The sequence below is a fragment of the Urtica dioica genome, chromosome 7 (genome assembly GCF_054948205.1).
Source record: "Urtica dioica subsp. dioica isolate 48M chromosome 7, U.dioica_male_clone48M_v1_H2, whole genome shotgun sequence".
Lineage (NCBI taxonomy): Eukaryota > Viridiplantae > Streptophyta > Magnoliopsida > Rosales > Urticaceae > Urtica > Urtica dioica.
The window spans coordinates 32,959,719-32,979,821 of record NC_142762.1 but is presented as its reverse complement, the minus strand read 5'-3'; the positions used below and the strand labels follow the sequence as shown (position 1 = coordinate 32,979,821).

The window sequence follows — 20,103 nt, the reverse complement described above, 5'->3', positions numbered from 1 at the left end:
TTTTTCTTTCAAAAGGATGGAGAAGACCGTCTTATTACTTGAGCCATATAACGTGGCATGCAATTCTGTGATTTTTATTGCTACTACAATGTTGACTTGTGCCTTTGATTTGAACTTTTAATAAAGATAATAATAGACTCTTTTAATCTTATTCTTAATACTCAACAAAGACGACCTAGTCTTCCATTATAACTACCACATTATTAGCTGATGCAACTTACTACGCCGTATTATATCTCTAGCGTCTGCAGAGTTTATTACAAATTAATCCATTTAATATAATCTGATACGCAGCGAATATTTTTTGGCGCCGACCTCTGTATATAGTTTATTGTAGCGTGGGTGAGCTGCGACGGCGTATTCTTAGATAGCCAAATTTTCCGGCACCCGGTGATGAACCCTCGAAAATAAATGGCAAATACCCTGTAGCAGCTTTGTATCTCTGCTGAACCTGAACAAATAATAAATAAACAAAGTCAGTAATTGATGTTGGTTTTCGAACATGATGGAATGTGAGATACTTAGAAATGATATATTTATGTTAAGAGTTACCTCAAGAACTTGCTGGTTGGTCTGAAGGCAATTCCTGCCAATCACACAGACCGTTCCACCGGAACCTCCGCCAGTTATCTTGGCTCCAAATAATGTGCCCTCATCAGATTTAGACAGTTTGCTGTGCTGTAACTCCTGTACTAATTGGACAAGCCTGTCTGTTCCGTCCGACCCCAGTCCACAATGGCTGTAGCTATAATGGCACTATGACACGTCGAAATACGTATATTAAGGTCAGAAAGATACTTTATAAGCTCTCATTTTCCTATTCCATTGTCTTCTATTCACCCTCATGCTCATTGTTTTTATGTCCCTAAAAGAAACACCCTTGATCATTTCTTATAATTTGTTACAAAATTAAGGCATGAATGTAAGAGCACTGTCAGTTTTAATCTGGAATTAAATACATGCTACGTGCAAATTCTCGGTATGTACGCCATATCTTATGACAGTCCAAAATGCAGAGACTTACAAACCTGATACAATAATTCTCCAAGAGCCGAAAGTTGCTCATTTGACGATGCAGATGTAAGCAAAGCTTTGAAGGCCTGCGTGAATCAATAAAAGAAGATACAAATTAAATAACGTATCAGAGCTTGTTATGAGATCACAATCGAGGCACGAAAAAAGAAGGAAGCTAATTTCAGCCCTACATCCTTCTTTTAACATCTAGGCAGCCCTACTTTAACCCGTGATACATCAAATATGTTATGAACGCAAAATATAATCCTCACATCAACTGAAAGTAGAAAAAATCATAGGGTTTCGATCTATCTAAATTATGGCTTTAGTTTGATGACATTTTTATTAGGATTTTTGGCACAATAGAAACTTGAAACTCAAACTAACCTTGACCCGGAAATTTTCATATATGGGATGTCTTGCCGGTGCTTTCACTACATAATTGCACTTGGGGTCAATTGCAGTGACTGGATCATTGTGATCAATGTACTTTTCCTGGAAAGCCTCACCAAGCAAATGCTTGGGCAACATCTTAGCATAGACAGCCTCGTATCTGTGTCAAAAGTTTGAGGATTGTAAAGTTCCCTTCATCCCAATCAAACTGGTCAGACTAGAGGGAATCCACAAAATGAGCTTTACCTGTGAGGTGACAAGTTGCATAAGTAATCCAAGGATGCCTCGGTTTTCAGTAGTTCAATACCATCTTCCTCTAACTCGTCAATGTTTAAACCATTTGGATCTGGAAGTGTTCGAGATAAGATAGAAGACGCCATGCATTTAATCATCTCTCGACCCATAAATGCACCTATTCTGACAGATCCATAGTCGGCACCACCAACACTGCCCAGATAAACAGAAGGAAAAAGGGCCGCTAAACTTGTGAATTCGAGGACCATGGTGGATAGGAATAAAGAAGATTGCGACTATTTCGCAAGGTAAAAACAAAAAAACGAGATATATATGGTCAGTGACATGATCACATCTAAATAACTATATAATCTACATGTGCATGCATACCAAAAACCGGGGGATTTAGTTACACCAAAATAAATTATAACATTACTTGTTTTTTTTTTTTTATTATTACACCGTACCTGTGTCTTATCCCCGAATCAATTCCCCAGAATCTTATGTGGCCCGGAATTTCTACAAGCCCCAGTACCTCGGCTGGCTGGAAACGAGGGAAAAAGAAATGCAAATATTATTAACTGAGATGTGGAAGATATAGAAGTAATCTTGTTGATGATCTCTACCTGGCACACCATCGCTAGAAGCTTGTTGGCTTCACCACAAGCCGAAGTCATTTGATCCATAACACCACATGGAGCTCCAACAATATGATTCTCCACCTAGTGAGTATTTTGAAATAGTATTTTTTTTTAAAATATGTGCAATGCACTGGAGTACTAAAAAAACATTAAAGGTTGTTCGAGCAAGCAGCGATTGTTGTTCTAAAGGCCAAACCTTTTGGCAAAGTAAAGCAAGATCTCTGGGGTTGATGGTTAATCCTGCAATGGTTTGGAGAGTTTTAGACTGCTTGTTCATTCTATGGATAGTTTATACAGAGACAGTATTAAGATGTTTCTATGTAAATATTTGGATAAGCTTACCATGAGCAGCAGCCAGAGCAGACATGGTAGCAACCTCCACAGCGGCAGAAGAGGATACTCCTTTACCCTCGGGGACAGTGGATGAAACCTATACGTAATATTGGACATTAGAAAGAGCTCATATATCCACTCTAAACCATTAGAAGGACCGCGTTAACACATTAAGCAGTGGTCAGTCCCCACTCTAATCCATTCAATTTGACTTGATTTTGCTATATTCCCAGAGAGCACCCATAAGAACTGACTTGCTTACAGACAAAGCAAAAATAAAATCACTCACAAGTTACTCATCCACATAGCAGAGAATTATACAGGAACAAGTAAATCCCTGTTTCTAACTAGCAAGAACTCAAAACTCATGTAGCCAGGATATAGAAAATCAATATTAGTTTGAAAGCTGTGGAGACACATACCAGAATACTGATACTATCCGGAAAGCGTTCGCCTAATTCTGTCATTAAAACCAGAATCGCACCCGCAACATATGCAGCCCACCTAGCAACATGCAAAACTCGAGTATGACACCAAGGTATGGATACAAAATTGACACATCAAATTAAAAAAGATTCATACTTTTGGGATGGGTCTTGAGCAAAGTATTTCTTTGCTTTGTCATATGATATCGGCTTCTCTCCATCCATAAAATCAGATAGATCCATGTCAAAAGTTGGACCTCGATTGCTCAACTCAGAACCGTAAGAAACCTGGAAAAGTAAATAAGAAAGTATTAACAAAGGAAATTTTAATATGCTTTTGGGGGTTTCATTTCGTTTTCTTTCTACTATATAATGTACAGTTCATTTGAATTTGTGTGATCAGAATGAAAAAATCAATATCGTGCTGTGGAGATTATCACACCCCAAATATGAAGGAATAATTGTTTCTATTGATTGAACAGCTCAAAGGGGAAAACCAAATATGATGGTTGTGCTTACAATTTGCAGGACAGGTGACCCTTGTCCTTTGGCTTCCTGCCTCGCCTGTGCATGCTTCCAGAGTCTATTTTTACTAGGATGGTTTTTTTGAATAGCAACGTGACAGGCTTCTCTAATTGGCATCTATTTAACAGAGAGAATACATGTTAACAATAGAGACAATAATAACCACAAAACGAAAAATCTACGGAGAGAAGAACAAAACATTCTAATATACATATCCTTTTAAGAAGTTATCGTATAAGTAGTAGATAAACAAACACGAACCTGCAACACAAGGCTTCCAGAATAATCAGCAATTCCTCCCATAACATCTAAACGTCCAGGTGCTCTTGTCACAAAAATATCTTCCTGTATTCCCAAACACATGGTAAGCAAAAACAATCAGTACCAAAACAGGTTACAACTTATAACTGCTAAAATAATCTACTTATCTTTGAGCATACATGTATATATATTATTAGTCCAAGACAGTCCCGAGTATAGGTGCAGATAAATTTGATACAATAACCACATCATAGAATGCATCTATTGATCTCTATTTTAAAGAAGTACTAGATTCCCTCAGTGATCATTAAGACAGCAATGATTTTTTTTTTCTAAGGCTTCTATTAATTGTGGAATCCAGTAAATCAATGCAAAACACCAGATTTCATAAAGCATTTCTACACCATATACTAACTACAGAAGAATAAGTAAATCAATTTGAGCCTAGTACTGTATGAATCTGCAATCTGATTTCTTCTTCGTGGCAGATAAGGAAATAGTTCATGTGCATGACCAACCATATATAAAGTTAGAAAGCATAACCCCCTCTCAGGGGAAAAAACTGAAATAAAAAAGTTTTGGGTCGAATGAATAGACCTCCCAATTAAAAAGTCCTGCAGCAGCCTTTTGTTCCCTCAACTGGCGCTTCTCAGAATGTTTCGCCAAGTCATAGATAGTATCAAGTTCTGCTAAACTGTTTAAAAAAGCTAATGTATCTGGAAGACCTTGAGCATCTCCATTTAGAATCTCAAAATCTTCTGTGAACCTGTAAAGATAATTATAAAAATGTAAAAAAAATACATGCAATGGCTTCCATGATGAAGTAAACAACTTTGAGAAGTCAAATCTCACGGGCTCGTCGTGGCACTGCTCTCGCTCATTTGATAACTGGGCGAGCCGCTGCCAAGGCCAAGTTCACTTTCCGCATTTGCGTACCAATCTGGAATTGAAATATCTCGCCCAGGCATCCTTTGTAGTTGATAACCCAGAATAATGGCATCACGTAGCCTTCGAGCCCCACTTAGCTAAAGTGCAAGTAAAAAGCTGAAGTTCAGTTTTGACTCACAGAATTTTGACTAATATAAAACCCTTGCACTAGTTAAATTTATAAGAGATATGAGCTTGCTTTTTAGGCAATGATCCTTTTTTGGCTTAGGTATGAGCACCAAACCCCTATGAGTATATTTACATGCTTTGTACACAAGTTCCCAGTACTAAAAACTAATGAGTCATTTGACCTTCATAAATATATTTGCATGCTTTTTAAACAAGTATCATAGTGTATATGCATGTAATCTTCGTGTATTTCAAATCTATAATTATAAACGTGTTCCAACTAATAGAGAACCTTCACAGAAAAAAGTGTGACAATGTTATCAAATGCAAGATTTTACCTTATCTGATGCATAATTTTTCCCAAAAGCTGTTTCCTGCAATATTTGAGCCGCAACCTGTGGATTTTTGTTTTCTTTATTAGATAAGCATCAAGGGTCTATTAATCAACTTACAATATATAAATGGTAAAACAGTTCAAGAAATACCATAAATTGAGAAATTTCATAATTATATTAGGTACCTCACCACCATTGATGCCTCCTTCGTAGCATGGTTTCAAAGTAAGTGCACGTTCAAGATAAGGTTTCCAATGGCCAGTAAGTAAATCCCTCCTTATCATTTCAACTCCCGCTTGATAGAACTGTTCAACCAATTATTATACGTCGATCAATAATATTATCTTGATAAGGACTTTTCTCAAAAGTGAGAGATGACATCCTAACAAGCATATTCATCGTTAGCATGAGAACTTACGAAATAAAAGTGATAAGGACATAGAAAACAAAACGTTTTAGACCACACTCTGTACCTCAAGCATATTTCTCAAGAAAGGTTCTTCATTAAAGTAGTCTCGCCGTACGAACACAAAAGGCAGCTTGTACGCCAAAGCCTCGCTCACAGTGCCATATCCAATTTTTCCTAAATGATGCAGTTTTCATTTTTAACCCATATCTAAAATTCAAGCTCGCACAACCAAAAATCTATTCTTACCAAGCATACAGTCAGATGCTGCTATAAGGTCAGGCGTATATGCATCTTTTGCAAGCCTAATGAAATTTGGTGGAAGCTCTTGGCTCTCAGAAGCTCCACAAACCTAATACGAGAAAACAGTACGAAAATACAAATCATATGAGGAATTGTGACCTTCACAAAGCAAAATTCATAGCAAAATCTAGAATTTGTAAAATACCAGGCACATCCATCCAGTAGGCAAAAACTCTTCTTTCAATCTCCAGCCTGCAGGCTGCCAAAAAAGGGATAAAGAGAATTGACAAATGCGCTTATATGAATTAAAACCATTTGAACTTAAAATTGTTCTATATTCAAATTTAAGTAAAATCAGGCTAAGGAAATGTTGTTGGAAAGGCAACATTCATTAAGAGAATAGGAAACTTTTGGTCCTTTCTTGACGAGGAAATTCATTTTTTTACAGTGAATCCATAAGTGATTTTACATAAGTCGGGACACTATTCAACACGAAACTTTCTCTCTTTGACAATATTCTTCAGGAGTCTGATGCATCAAATGACACTCAAAATTGAGATATCCAAGAATATGAATATTGTTATGTTACCTGTCCACCAAAGTTCAAAATAACAAGCTTCACATCATCCCCAATGCCAAGCTCCTTCCTCACCTGTAAGAAGAAAGATAAAGAGACACACGCCATGGATTAATGTTAAGCAATGAAAGACACGTGGTAATATCCATGACACTCAGACCTCTTTGCGGGATCTGTGAAATTTTCTGACAACCAGGGGAACATCAATAACATCACGAAAAGCAGGCACTGCGATATTCATGGAAAACAAATTAAATTTTGAGGAATGATATGAGGAGCCTCAGTCTTGTAGGTCAAAAAGCATACTTGGGCAGTATCCTGGAAGACGGATCAGAAACTCGCAGTGAGAGTAATCCTCTGCAATCTGTATCCATTTAGTGAAAGAACAAGTTTAATATAACGGGAAGAAGCAAAGTGTAGGGCTAATGCAATTATGAACGCAACAAAGAGGAAAATACTACAATTTATGAAGATATTTATCTGAGCTAATGCAATAAAGGATGACCTGCCAAACTATTGATCGATGGTGATTTCCAGCAGCCATCACATACTCTGCATAGATGAAGTCCCAACTGCAAGTAAAGACAAACAAGAAACAAAACAAAAAAAATGCGTTCTTAAATGGTCTTATTGTCATTTCTGGACATTCAGGAGTTGTCCAACATGACAAAGTTAAAGATGCAAGATATTGCACATAAAACATAAGTATGAAGCCTTATTTTCTCATATTATCAAAGATGAGAGATTTGCAGTCAGAAAATAAATCCAAGCACATGAAGTACGCAAAAAATTGTCAACTGAATCTTTCAGTCCTAAGACATGCCATAGTCCAACAAAAAAACTGATGGCTTGAAAGTTCATAATCTCAGAGTAGGATTATGAACGGATAAGTAATCCAACCAGAAATTGTTATGGCTCTTAGGCTCTATATATTTTAGAAGAAACTACCTGAAGTTGGTGACACATACAGAGCGAATTCCAGCATCAGCTGCTGCGCGGCATGCGACTGGAACAACATCCGAGACCTGTATTTCAACATTAATACGAAAATATGTCATCAAAAGCCTTCTCACTAGTCCGAATCCCTTCTGATTTGGCACCATTAAAGCGACCGAAAAGAAATGTAGTTTTTTACACTATTTAAAGGAAAGTAAAGTAGGTTACTGCATAAAGAAGAAGCAACAAAGTACCACTAAGTCAGCTTTGATGGAGTTCAGCCACTCAACTTCAGTAGCCAAAATTGAAGCCCGCGGTACCACAGCCGTTTCTGAGTACTAGACACACCGGAATAAAAAAATATCCAATCAATTTTTTTCCAGAAAAATATTTCCCATGGTACATGAATATTATGTACACAAATGAAGTATTCTTATTAATAAATAAATAAATTATATATAGATATCCATTTATGTATTCAAAATAGAAACCCAATCTAGCAAAAAACAGCACATGAGTGAAAGCATCACCGGATCGCACATTATTCTACAAATGAGTGTCACTTTATACACACACAACCAATTAATCAGAAGTTCCCACAAAGAATCAAATTTTATATAATAAATAAATAAAAATATGAACTTTTTTCTTTTCTGTTTCAAACCTTTTCCAAGGAAGCAAGTCGATCAACAGTTAAAGCATCAGCCTGAACTGCTCCGCAATCCAACAACACCTGATTTTGGTTCAAACCATTTTTCAAACATCAGCAAAAGCCACACTTCAAAGACATTCTCTTCCAAACACAATTCGAGTTATTGCTTTAAACAAAAGAAAGTTTGACCTTTCGAATGAAAAGCCTCGGCGACTGAATTTCAGATGTGAACACAAATTCCGGAGCTCCGGTGACGACGTGAACGTCGTGTCCGGCGAGAATCAAGTGACGAACCACCTGATCGCAGCCATAAACCGATCGTCACAATACAACACACACAAAAAAAAAAAACTTGAATAAATCTCCCGAGAAATCAGAGAGAGTAACCTCAACGACGCGAGTGGCGTGGCCGAATCCATGTCCGGTGACGTAGTAAGCGAAGACCAGGTGGTTCCTCGAAGCAGAAACTCCGTCGCTCTCAGACTCGATCCTCATTACCCTCTGAGACGAGAATCGAAAACCCTAGCGATGAAAATGAAGAACGAAGAGGACCAAACGAGAATCGAATTGAAAATAGTTGGAAAGAATAAGAAATAAAAGAAAGAGAGATCTCCGCCGTAAAGTCGGATGATCTGGATAGAAACCGGTAATACTATTTACTTATATACCGCTCTTTCCCGGGGTATTCTGTTTAAATTCAAATTTTATTTTATTTTTGATCTAGAACTCTATAAATAATGTTGAATGGTGAGATTTTTGTTATTGTCTTATACTTTGTTTTTATTGATAAAGATATTGGGAAAGTTTTGCCCAGTTTCGACGCCACTCTCAATTTGATGAATAAAAGCGGTTGTTGCTGAGCTGACTAGCTAGGCCGTTGAAACTGCATTGACGCCACATCAGCGTAACTATCAAATTGGCAAAATATTATCCTCAAAACTGTTGAAAAGTGTTCTAGCACCCTTTTCTTATTTTTTTTATTTTTATCAATGATGTTAACTAGTAATCTGAGGATAAAAACAGTGATATAAAATCTGCTGAAGTAGCTATTCAAGACTTGAACGAGGAGGTCACACAGGAATAACGATTATATTAAGATGGTGGATTATATTATAATTATTGTGACTCAACAATATCTACTTGTTTTTTTTTTCGTATGGGGATAATACGTACATATCATATGCACTGGATATTATAAATAATTAGAACAAGATAATGTGTGCAGCTCAAAAAATACTATTTTGCTGGGTTTTTTTTTTTTAACTCAAAACCAATTTTATTTTGCAGGTTTTTGTTCAGTATTGTTGAACAGTATATCTTATCTCAAATTTGAAACAATTAGAGGTTGTATCACTGATCTCAATTGAAGAAGTTGCTACAACTAAAAAGCAGAGTATATATATTGATACACAAAGTCCAAAGTAATAACAGAATTATCAAAAAAAAAAAAAAAGATCTTGAGTGACATCCCAGCCGTAACAAACCTCGATCGAGCTAGGCATGGTAAATTTCAGACGCGACTGACGTTAATAACGCCTTTAACCTGTCACAAAGATGTGAAAAAAAGGAATTAATGGCGCCTTTAAAAATTAAAAAATGATGTTTGCAGTCTAATTTTTTATGACACATCTTGAATTACAAGTTCTTTAGTAAAATCTATTTCTTTTATATCAATGTGTTTTGTACGGACGTGAACTAACATGATTAGATGCTTACGGTATTGCATCGTTGGATCTCCAGTCGATATTGCACCATTTTTCGCCATAGGTAATGAAAATTGAATCTGAGCTTGCAACCGAGAATGAAAATAAGAAATAAATAGTGCCTTTAAAAATATTTTTACGGTGATGCACCGTTTTTTGCTAATAAACCGAATCGGAACTTGCCACCGAGAATGGAGAAGAAATCGTAGCTTAGGTTAATGAAGAATGTGCGGAAATAGCTCAGATACCATATTACGATATAGCTTCAAGGAATAATAAGTAATGAACATAGAAGAAGAGAAAGGATAAGTGAATCTCCAGTTGACTCAAGACTGAAGTTCTCAAAAATTTTTATCCAATATTGTATCTGAAATTACTTTTAAATACGTGAATAAGTAAAAAGAAGAACTAGACAGAATAAACAATGATAAAAAGGAGTATTGATAATAATGAAAGCACATAGATCAGCTGTCTTTTATACAAATGTTGGTATGGCAACGGTAACAAGATAAGCAAAAAAAAAAAAAAAATACATCTGTAATAGGATATTTCTTTTGATTCCTATCCGCATCAAGTCGAGTGCACCAATAGAATTGATGTAGTTTGAACGAGGATGATGCGTGTACAGTGGTCCAAGAAGGCTGAGTGGGAAGAGATATTAGAGGAGAAGTGGGAGAATTGAAAGAATAAAAACGACAGGCATAATCTGAAGCTTGGTGTTTTACTGTCGTTTTTATTGTTTAACATTCCCCCTCAATTCTAACGCTCCCAGTGACACTACCTTGAGCTTGTTTCTAAGTTTTTTTTAGAAAAGCTCCAGACAATGGTTTTGTGAATATGTCCGCTGCTTGATCAGTGGCTGGTACGTGATTCACACACACAATTTTGCGACTGGTCTGCTCTCTAACGAAGTAAGAAACAAACTCAATATGCTTCATTATAGCATGCAGAACTGGATTTGTTGAGAGTGAGACTGTACCGAGATTATCGCACCAAATGACTCGGGTCTGTGTTTGCTTGACCTTGAGTTCATGGAGAAGCGATTTGAGCCAGAGAAGTTCAGTTGTAGTGGAGGCTAGACTTCTATATTCTGATTCCATAGATGATCTTGACACCGTGTTTTGCTTTTTTGATGACCACGCAATCAGATTGCCTCCGAAGTATATGCACAACCCTGACGTGGATTTTTTGTCATCTTTGTTTGTCGCCCAGTCAGCATCGGAGAAGCCCACTAGATTGAGGGCATTTAAGGGGGTCATATGAAAATCATGATTGGGCGTTCCTTTTATATATCGGAGGACAAGTTTGAGAGCTTTCCAATGTTGGTCTAGAGGACAGTGCATGAATTGGCTGAGCTTGTTAACACTGTACGAGATTTTTCAGGCCGAATGATGGTGGCGTATTGTAAAGCACCGAAAAAGTTGCGATACTTGGTGTCTTCCTCAATAGGATCACTATCATAGGCTGAAAGATGGAGACTTGAGACCATAGGCGTAGGCGAGGCAGCGGCACCGTCCATATCGGCACGCTGAAGGAGATCGGAGATGTATATAGAGTGATTGAGATGACCGATTGCTGTGCGGGTGATTTCTACGCCAAGAAAAAAATGAAGGGTCCAATGATGTCATCAACGTACACTAGGACGAATATCATAGAGGTTGGTGTAAACCGGAGAAAGAGGGAATTATCAGATCGAGAGTTGTGGAAGCCTGATTTAAGGAGCCAAAGCCGAAATTTCTCGAACCAAGACCTCGAGGCTTGCTTGAGCCCGTACAAAGCATTGTGAAGATGACACACGTGAGTCGGTAGGGCTCGACAACCTGTTCTTTTACACATGGAGCAGATTCAACGATGTCTTCGTGGGCATCGGTGTTAGTACAAGATGGAACAAGATCTTGAGAATGAGCAGAAGTGAGCGGAACACGGTGATGTAGGAGTTTGGACTAGGACTAGAGAAGAAGCGCTGGAAGAAATTCGGTGATATGATGATTACTATGGTCCGTAGGTGTGTTGGCAAAGGGAAATGTATTTTCATCAAAAGAGACATCACGAGATATGAAGTGACGGTTGTGAGAGCCTATGCATGTATAACCCTTGTTTTGATTGTTATAACCAATAAAGGTATATGGTTTGGATCGGAATTGGAATTTGTGTGTGTTTTAAGGACATGTATGAGGATAACAAACGCAACCAAAAACTTTAAGAAATGAGTAGTTGGGCTTTACCTTATAGAGAATCTCAAGAGGGCTCTTGTGCCGGAGCTTCCTTGTCGGGAGTCTATTGATCAAAAAGACACTTTGAAGTGAAAGCATCTTCCCAAAATCGAAGAGGAAGGTTGGATTGAGCAAGAATGGTTAGGCTGGACTCGACTACGTTACGGTGTTTACGTTGGGTGGTGCCGTTTTGTTATGGTGTGTGAGGATAAAAGAGTCTATGTAGAATCCCGTGTTTAGAAAAGAAAGATTGTAGCGATCAATACTCCCCTTCCCAATCACTTTGAACAGTTTTAATGGATTTGTTGAATTGATTTTCTATCATTTTTTTTTAAGTAAACAAAAGTGTCAAAAACTTCAGATTTGGATTTCAAGAGGTAAAGCCACTTGAATTTTAAGTGAGCATCAATGAAATTTACATAGTATCTATAGCCATTTCTTAAGGTGACCGGAGATAGTCCCCATAACTCCGAATGAATTAATAAAAAAAAAGGTTCATTGTAGACAGTTCTGGATGCTGAGAAAGGTTTTTTATGACTTTTTCCTAAATGGCACGCTTCACAAAAATGGAAAATACTTTTCATTTCTTTGAGCAAATTACAATGTTGAAGAACCTGCTGCAGAACTTTGCTAGCTGGGTGTTCAAGACGTCGGTGCCAAATATCCATTGGAGTTTGGACATTGGGGTCGACATTTGGTTGAGCGACACTAGATAAACATAGACCAGTATTTTTAATTGAAAATAAAGCTAATTTTGAGATGGGTGATAAAGTGAAAATGATATAGATCCCGATTGAGGCTTCCTCGCAGAAGCACCCTGTGGTTTAGTCCTTCATAAGACAAAAAAAATTAGGATTAAACTAAAAAAAGACATGGTTATCATGGGCAAACTGTGAAGCACTCAACATATTTTTAGTGATGTGAGGGACGTGAAGAAGGTTTGAAAGTAAAAAGGTAGGAGAGTTTTTAGAGGAAAGTTTTTAGGAGAAAAGGCTCTGTCTTGGAGGTGATTAGAACGACCACCGGATCGAACTCATGGCCAAGCCCAGAGAGGATGTAAATTATTTGATCGTCCTCGATGAGTTTGTGACATGCGGATGTGAGAACATCGGTGTATGACTTCATCTTCGTGAGATATTCTCTCATGGTGAAACTTCATTTCTTAAGAGTTTGGAGTTGGAGCTTGTATTGCATGATTCTAGCTCGTGATTGAGAAGCAAAGGATTTCTCCAATGAATCCAGATTTCACTGGAGGTTTCGAAACTGACCATGTTGACGAGGATAGTTTCCGACATGGTTGCCAACAACCAAGAGACAAGGAGTTGGTCTTGTCTAACTCATATAGCATATTCACCGTTCGGTTGGCCTTGAGTTGGACGGCCGGTGACTGGATTTGTTGCTTCAAAGAACTCTGCTGGTTTCGATATTTTTCCGAACAAAAAACCTTCAAGCCCATAGCCTCTGACGTTGGAGAGAACCTGCTGCTTCCACACCATATAGTTTGAGTCTGAAAGTTTGATAGTGAAAGATTGGTTTGAAGGGTTTATGAATTAGGATTAAGGTATTTGTGGGATAGACGTTTGTCCCTCGATCTGTGAGCTTTGCTCAATTGGGGCTGGTAAATCTGCCATCCCTGGTATGCCCTGGTACCATAAAAAGAAGACATGAACAGAATAAACAATGATAAAATGAGTGATTTTTATATTATATTCATTGATGATAGTGAAAGCACATAGATCAAGTGTCTTTTAAACAAAGTTGGTAGGGCAACGGTGACAAGATAAGCATAAAAAAGACAGCTGTAATAGGATATTCCTTTTTATTCCTATCCACATCAAGTCAAGTGCACCGATAAAATTGTTGTAGTTTGTACGAGAGTGAGTGAGGATGACGCGTGTACAGATATTAGAGGGGAACTCGGAGAATTGAAATAATAAAAACGACACCCATATTCTGAAGCTTGGTATTTTATTGCCGTTTTTATTGTTTAACAATAAGGAACTAAATGGTATTACACCCTGTACAAATAAACAATAACTAATGAAAATTTAACATGTATATTAATGAACCATGTCAGCTGTAAAATAAATATCGTTTCAGACTAGGAGAAACGGCCCCATATCCTATGTTTCAATTTTTCAATGTATTCATAAGTTTCACTGTCAAGCAAACTAATTAGTTGGCTGCTAAGAATGTAAATTTGACATGGATTATATTGCAAGCATTTTGTGGAGATTGGAAAGCCAGATTTAAAATATTCTCATCCATGGGAGAGACATACTAGTTTGGGTTTAGCAAGGTACATTCAATTTAGTTGATATCATATTGGTCAATTTATAGGATAAAGAAAAATTATCAGTTTGCAAGCCATGAATATGTCACGTTCGTCCACTCATCTAAACTCTAAAGTTGATAAAGCTACCAATTAGGAATGTATAAAAATTAATCGGTTTTACCAATAATCGAACATATTTAAAATCAAAATTTGGTGCCACGATAGCAAATAAAAAATTTGGTAACCGTTTGTCAAAAAAATTTAGAATCAGAATCAAATAAAACTCATTAAACAAGTTCAAACTATTCATAGATAGGTGTGTTGGCATAGTGGTTGCGGGGGTAAAATTTAGCCCCCCATTATTTTCGGATTGGGCCTAAACCTAATTGAATTTCCTATGCTTGTGAGCCCAGCTCGGCAAGGCCCAGGTCGTCAAAGCAACCGCTCCACCTTCAGCAGAGACCGACTCTTGGACTCTCATATCGTCAGCCCGAGAGAAGCGGTTCTCAGCCGGTCTTCTCGCTATCACCATCATAGGTCATCACGTGTGCAACTCCTCTAAGCATTCTAATTCGACCACGTGTCCTGTAGATCGACGGCCTGAAAATGACGACCTCAACTATAAATAGACTTAAGCTAGTTGAGAGAAGGCCATAAGTGATTATATTTTAGAATTCTATATTTTACTATTCTTTTGATTTTTTTAATCAAATTTGTACTCGATTATAGTTGAGTTCGTCAGCTCTCGATTAGTTGAGCTCGACGCCAGTTGTACTTATTTGGTCTCGCATTCCATAAAAGTCATCTTTGTCACACAATTTTCATTTCAGTTAATTTCTTCTTGATTGTTTCGCCATAAATCTGCTTTACTCGATTCATATACGACGAATTCTTGAAATCCACTTAAATATAAATAAATCGATACTCCAAATATATTATATAGTTTCGTAATTTTTAGGGACCGAATTTGACATCAATAGTGGCCATGAATTGTATGCTCTGTATGAACGTTTTCATACATGATTTAAAAACTTCTCTTGGTGGTTGATTCGAAATGGAAACATCTACAATGCGTAGATAACATAACATCAATGGGCTTCTCAATAAATGACTGCAATTTGTAGCGTAAAATATATACTTCTAAATATGAATTTCAAAAAATCACTGAATATATAAACAAGTTTAAAAAAATTGAATTATGATATAGGCGAATTTCGATTTTAGACTAATTTCTCCAAAAATTTAAAAACTTAAAATTGAATTCGATTATTTAAAAGGGTAAGAAACGAGTTGAAGCAAAGAGCCAATACAATAACGTTCTTTTCTTTTAACTATTTTTTTATATAAATTTTATCTTTTACCTCTAGAATTGAATCAGTTTTGAGAATTTTCTTAACTCAAAGCTTGTAGTGGGCTAGTTTTTTATTTATTTTAAATATACTACAAAAATAGCACGTTTAAAATTTAATTACGAAAATAATAGTTTTAAATTGTAGACTTCTATCTTTCTTAATGTTCAGAATATATTTATTTTAATTTATTTACTGTTTTGATATCTAATTAACTAATTAAATTTACTTATTATCATCAATTTCATTTTATATTTTACAGAAAATAATTATTTACCAATTAAAAAAAAAGAATTTAAAATTGCCGCTATTTTGGATATATAGCATCCAAAAACGCTATCTTCGACCCTTTTTCGTCTAATTTCACAAAAGCGTTTAATTCTGAGAATTTGGTCCAATTTGTAGAAAGCCCAAAAATAATAACATTCCAAGGGTAAATTCGTAAGTGTAAAGGTCAGAAACCACCTATAAAATCGTCAGAACGTAACTAAACCTCAAAACAATTTAGTTTACAGAGTACGCTCGTTCATGGATTAGGGTTTCCGCCGCAAACGCTGAGGTCTTTCATTTGTGTCTCTATCCGCTGTTTTTCATTGATCACGGTCTATGCATCGCATAGATTTTGCTACGCAATTATAATTTTTTTTTCTCTTTATTATTTTTGTATGGGAAACGAAAAAAAGGAAATGGAACTGGAGTTTGGCTCTTAGGCTAAAATCACAGTGCCTTAGAGATGAATGCAGATTCCAATATCAAAGTACATATCAATCTTGTCACTACTGTTCGCTATGATTTTCTATCTAGTGGATTTTCAATACTAGACTGATACAATTCCTTGATTTTGTTGTTTCATAATTTTTTAATTTATAGAAATTGAGTAGTTATTCAGGCAGCCCCTTTGTGGAATATTACTGACAAAAGGAGGCGTTCAACTGCTCGTAAATCAACGTCTTTTGCTCTTCAGATTTGCTGAGTTTCGTACTTTGAAGCTGGTCTAGTAGGCATTAGTACATATATCTTATCTAATTTAAAATTTAATATTAATTTCATAATTTGTTTTGAATATCGAGTAGTTATTCAGGCAGTCTCTTTGTGAAATATCAATGACAAAGGAGGTGTTGAACTGCTCGTAGATCAACGTCTTTTGCCCTTTCAGACTTGCTGAGTTTCACGCTGTGACGCTGGTCTAGTAGGCCTTAGTACATCTATTTATTTCAAACAAATAATTTCACTGAAAACAAAGGGATTTCTTTCAGATCTGGGATTCAACAAAAAACCACTAAACATGAGGGATATTGTAGTTGTTCTACATCCAAAAACTGAAAGATCTATATGTACACCAGAAAAGAAATTAAAAACCGATAAGCAGCGACTAATTCGTCTACCAGGCCACGGGAGCGAAATTGGTGTGGAAAATCTCTGGTCTTAACCAACTTTGTTGTTGATGCTCTTGTTGGTACTGCAAATTCTGAGAACCTTGATTGTCTTCGACATCCATGTCCATCATATCTGCCTCTTCCGGCTCCGTTGATTCAGTTGGACCTTGCGACCCGGACCATTGGCCCACCCACGGAACGATGGCCATGTTTTTGTCCTCCGAACCATCGTATCTCGTCTGTTTGGACATATTTGATATATGCTCTGTTTGGCAAGGCAAGGGGAAAAAATTGCGTATGTTAGTTGAAACTTGAAACGTAACGTGATTGCGATCGATAGTGTACTTGGACCTAATACATGACACATAACTAAGGCAGAGACTGGAGCCCCAAAAAAGCGTCTTAACCTAACAATTCCACAGAGTTCGCTCAATTGATCATGAAAAGTCGATCAAGCTTTTGATCGAATTGTTGAAAATAATAAATGTTCATTCCAAAAATGCTTGGAGCCTTGAAATTGAATCTCTAATTTCATCAAATTGCTTGAAAGATATCGAACGAGACTGGACACAGGATGTGAGAAATCTTACCTTTCAAGTTGGGAATGAATTCGGAATTAACGACCAGTGAGAAATCGGAGACCGTCGGAGACTTGAAGAGAGGCGTGTTGGTTGGATTATAAAGCACGAGTGCTCTCTCGTCGTTTTCTGCCGCCGATCGTAGTCGGTGATCCTCTTGCAAGCTTGCCGGGACTTGAATTCGATCATCAAGCGACTCTGGATCCTTTGATTCCACAAAAGAACGACGAAATTAAACACCGACGAATTCCGATTCCGAGCGAGATTAAATAAGAAAGAGCGATAGATAAATAGATAGGCATACATGATTTATAAATATACATTACATACCAGTCTACGGGATTTAGCGGACGGAGAAGAAAGGTAAACTTGAGAGAAATCGTCGTATTTATCTGGATACTCTTTACGCTTCATTCTGCTATGTTAATTACTTGCAAGGAACACTGTGAGAAGCTCTGCGTTGTTTGTGCTGATAATAGTTTGGAATGAAGGCGCTAAAAGATCCCTCTCTTCAATTTCTGGAAAGTTTCCTGAATTTCTAGACTTCGGTCACAACATTCTCGAATCATCCACATTATACGATCCTTATACTATTTGTTTATATGGGTCTAGTCTTTCTCCTATTTCCTTTATGGGCCCATGGCTTCAATTTTTTCTTTCTTAAAAACGTTTATCGTGGAAAATAATAATTATAATATAAAATTTTGGTTAGTTACGTGTAATAAAGAGCCAAGTTTAGGTGAATATATTAAAAATTGGGTTATTTTTAGTGTTTTGTACCAAAAGTTCCCTTTTAAATTAATAATATTTATACTTTTATGCTATTTTTCCACCCAAAATTTGTATCCACTCAAAAACATTTTTTTTCCTATGAAGATATCAATTGAATTATTCGTTACTAATCAACCAACAACATTTTACTTAAAAAGTATTAAAACTAAGTCAATGATTTTGTGAAGTCTTTTGGAGATGCAGTTTCGATAAAAAAAAAAAATTGCATTGTTTTTGTTAGTTTGTAATGGTCTACTTGGTCGCCTATGGGAATTTGGAGAAATTTCTTACTTTTTGGCTAATTTAGATAAAGGAAATTTTCACTCGGGTACAGTTCGTTAAGGAAATTATTCCGGCCCACTAGCGGAAATCGGTAGAAGAGTACGAAAATTTTCCTTCCGTTATTTCCATTCCTTCCGCCTTTGTTTCTTATTTTTTATTTTTTAACCCCACATTTTTATTCTCCTATACATATTGAGAAATTTCATTTTCTAGACCCAAAAGTTAAGGAAATATCTCAATTAGACCCGCTAGTTAAAAAATATCCAAAATTGGACTTTTGTACCAATTTTGGACGAAAATACCCTTAATTCAAAACAAATCCTCTCTCCATCTCTTTCATTCTCACTCTCACTTTCTCTCCACACCAAAGAACACCAAATCCGATGAGTTCCAACGCCCACCACACCAAATCCGACCGAAACCACCATAAATCCGACCTCCACCGAAAATACCCTTGATTTGAATGAGATTTGGAGGTCAATTTTTTTTTTTTTTTTTTTTTTTTAAATATGGGAATTTCCGATGAAGATCATCGGAATCCATCGGATTCGGTCGGATCCGACCGAATCCGATGGATTCCGACGGGATCCGATGGATTCCGACGCGTTCCGACGAGTTCCGATGGATTCCGACACGTTCCGACGAGTTCCGATGGATTCCGACACGTTCCGACATGTTTGATTTTTTTTTTTTAATAACTTAAGATAAATAGAAAGAGTTTATTTATTTATTTTTTATTTAAAGCCCATATAACACTACTAAACAAAATTCATTCTCTACTTATTAGTATGTTGTTCATAGTAAAAAAACAACTAATCATTAATTAGAAAAAAAACAACTAATTATGTTGTTCATAATTAAAAAAAAACTAATTATTAGTATGTTGTTCATAATTAAAAAAAACTAATTACAAAAAACAAATAATTATTAGTAATGTTGTTCATAATAAAATAAAACAACTAATCATTAATTAGAAAAAAAAACAACTAATTATGTTGTTCATAATTAAAAAAAAACTAATCATTAATTAGAAAAAAACAACTAATTATTAGCATATTTTATTAGTATATTTTGTTCATAAATAAAAAATAAAAAAACTCTTTCTATTTATCTTAAATTATCAAAAAAAAAAATTCAAACATGTCGGAACGTGTCGGAATCCATCGAAAATTTCCGATGAAGACCATCGGAATCCATCGGATTCGGTCGGATCCGACCGAATCCGATGGATTCCGATGATCTTCATCGGAAATTCCCATATTAAAAAAAAAAAAAAATTGACCTCTAAATCTCATTCAAATCAAGGGTATTTTCGGTGGAGGTCGGATTTATGGTGGTTTCGGTCGGATTTGGTGTGGTGGGCGTTGGAACTCATCGGATTTGGTGTTCTTTGGTGTGGAGAGAAAGTGAGAGTGAGAATGAAAGAGATGGAGAGAGGATTTATTTTGAATTAAGGGTATTTTCGTCCAAAATTGGTACAAAAGTCCAAATTTGGATATTTTTTAACTAACGGGTCTAATTGAGA

General features: G+C 36.4%; 2 protein-coding genes and 2 non-coding genes across 4 annotated transcripts; 2 read left to right on the top strand and 2 right to left on the bottom strand.

Moving 5' to 3' along the window:
• On the bottom strand, positions 1-8,871 carry LOC149390900 (L-arabinokinase-like). Its single transcript, XM_089619346.1, has 29 exons — positions 8,419-8,871; positions 8,221-8,328; positions 8,044-8,112; positions 7,634-7,717; positions 7,392-7,468; positions 6,949-7,015; positions 6,750-6,807; positions 6,604-6,671; positions 6,456-6,518; positions 6,072-6,125; positions 5,873-5,975; positions 5,691-5,800; positions 5,403-5,522; positions 5,221-5,277; positions 4,679-4,851; positions 4,424-4,592; positions 3,827-3,910; positions 3,560-3,682; positions 3,198-3,328; positions 3,038-3,119; positions 2,625-2,712; positions 2,479-2,522; positions 2,268-2,363; positions 2,109-2,185; positions 1,654-1,854; positions 1,402-1,567; positions 1,029-1,100; positions 553-756; positions 1-451 (listed from the first exon to the last, which is right to left on the bottom strand). The coding sequence occupies exons 1-29, from the start codon at positions 8,524-8,526 to the stop codon at positions 329-331; spliced, it is 2,979 nt and encodes a 992-aa protein (XP_089475472.1). The 5' UTR covers positions 8,527-8,871; the 3' UTR covers positions 1-328.
• A 7,587-nt stretch (positions 8,872-16,458) lies between these two features.
• On the top strand, positions 16,459-16,585 carry LOC149390899 (small nucleolar RNA snoR77). Its single transcript, XR_016300408.1, has one exon. It is a non-coding gene; the product is annotated as a small nucleolar RNA snoR77 (small nucleolar RNA).
• Positions 16,586-16,650: 65 nt separating this feature from the next.
• On the top strand, positions 16,651-16,777 carry LOC149390898 (small nucleolar RNA snoR77). The gene has a single exon (XR_016300415.1). It is a non-coding gene; the product is annotated as a small nucleolar RNA snoR77 (small nucleolar RNA).
• A 20-nt stretch (positions 16,778-16,797) lies between these two features.
• On the bottom strand, positions 16,798-18,114 carry LOC149390897 (DBH-like monooxygenase). The gene is made up of 3 exons (XM_089618818.1): positions 17,856-18,114; positions 17,538-17,730; positions 16,798-17,212 (listed from the first exon to the last, which is right to left on the bottom strand). The coding sequence occupies exons 1-3, from the start codon at positions 17,937-17,939 to the stop codon at positions 16,953-16,955; spliced, it is 537 nt and encodes a 178-aa protein (XP_089474944.1). The 5' UTR covers positions 17,940-18,114; the 3' UTR covers positions 16,798-16,952.
• Positions 18,115-20,103: the final 1,989 nt, after the last annotated feature.

Bases quoted from the DNA above. Each gene is read 5' to 3' on its own strand.
- LOC149390897 (XM_089618818.1), bottom strand. From the start codon at position 17,939: ATGAAGCGTAAAGAGTATCCAGATAAATACGACGATTTCTCTCAAGTT. The intron at 17,731-17,855 runs GTATGTAATGTA...GTGGAATCAAAG, and splicing joins CCGCTAAATCCCGTAGACTG to GATCCAGAGTCGCTTGATGA. The intron at 17,213-17,537 runs GTAAGATTTCTC...CTTGCCAAACAG, and splicing joins ATTCATTCCCAACTTGAAAG to AGCATATATCAAATATGTCC.
- LOC149390900 (XM_089619346.1), bottom strand. From the start codon at position 8,526: ATGAGGATCGAGTCTGAGAGCGACGGAGTTTCTGCTTCGAGGAACCAC. The intron at 7,016-7,391 runs GTAGTTTCTTCT...CTTTACTTGCAG, and splicing joins GTATGTGTCACCAACTTCAG to TTGGGACTTCATCTATGCAG. The intron at 5,523-5,690 runs GTACAGAGTGTG...TTGGTTGAACAG, and splicing joins TCTTGAGAAATATGCTTGAG to TTCTATCAAGCGGGAGTTGA.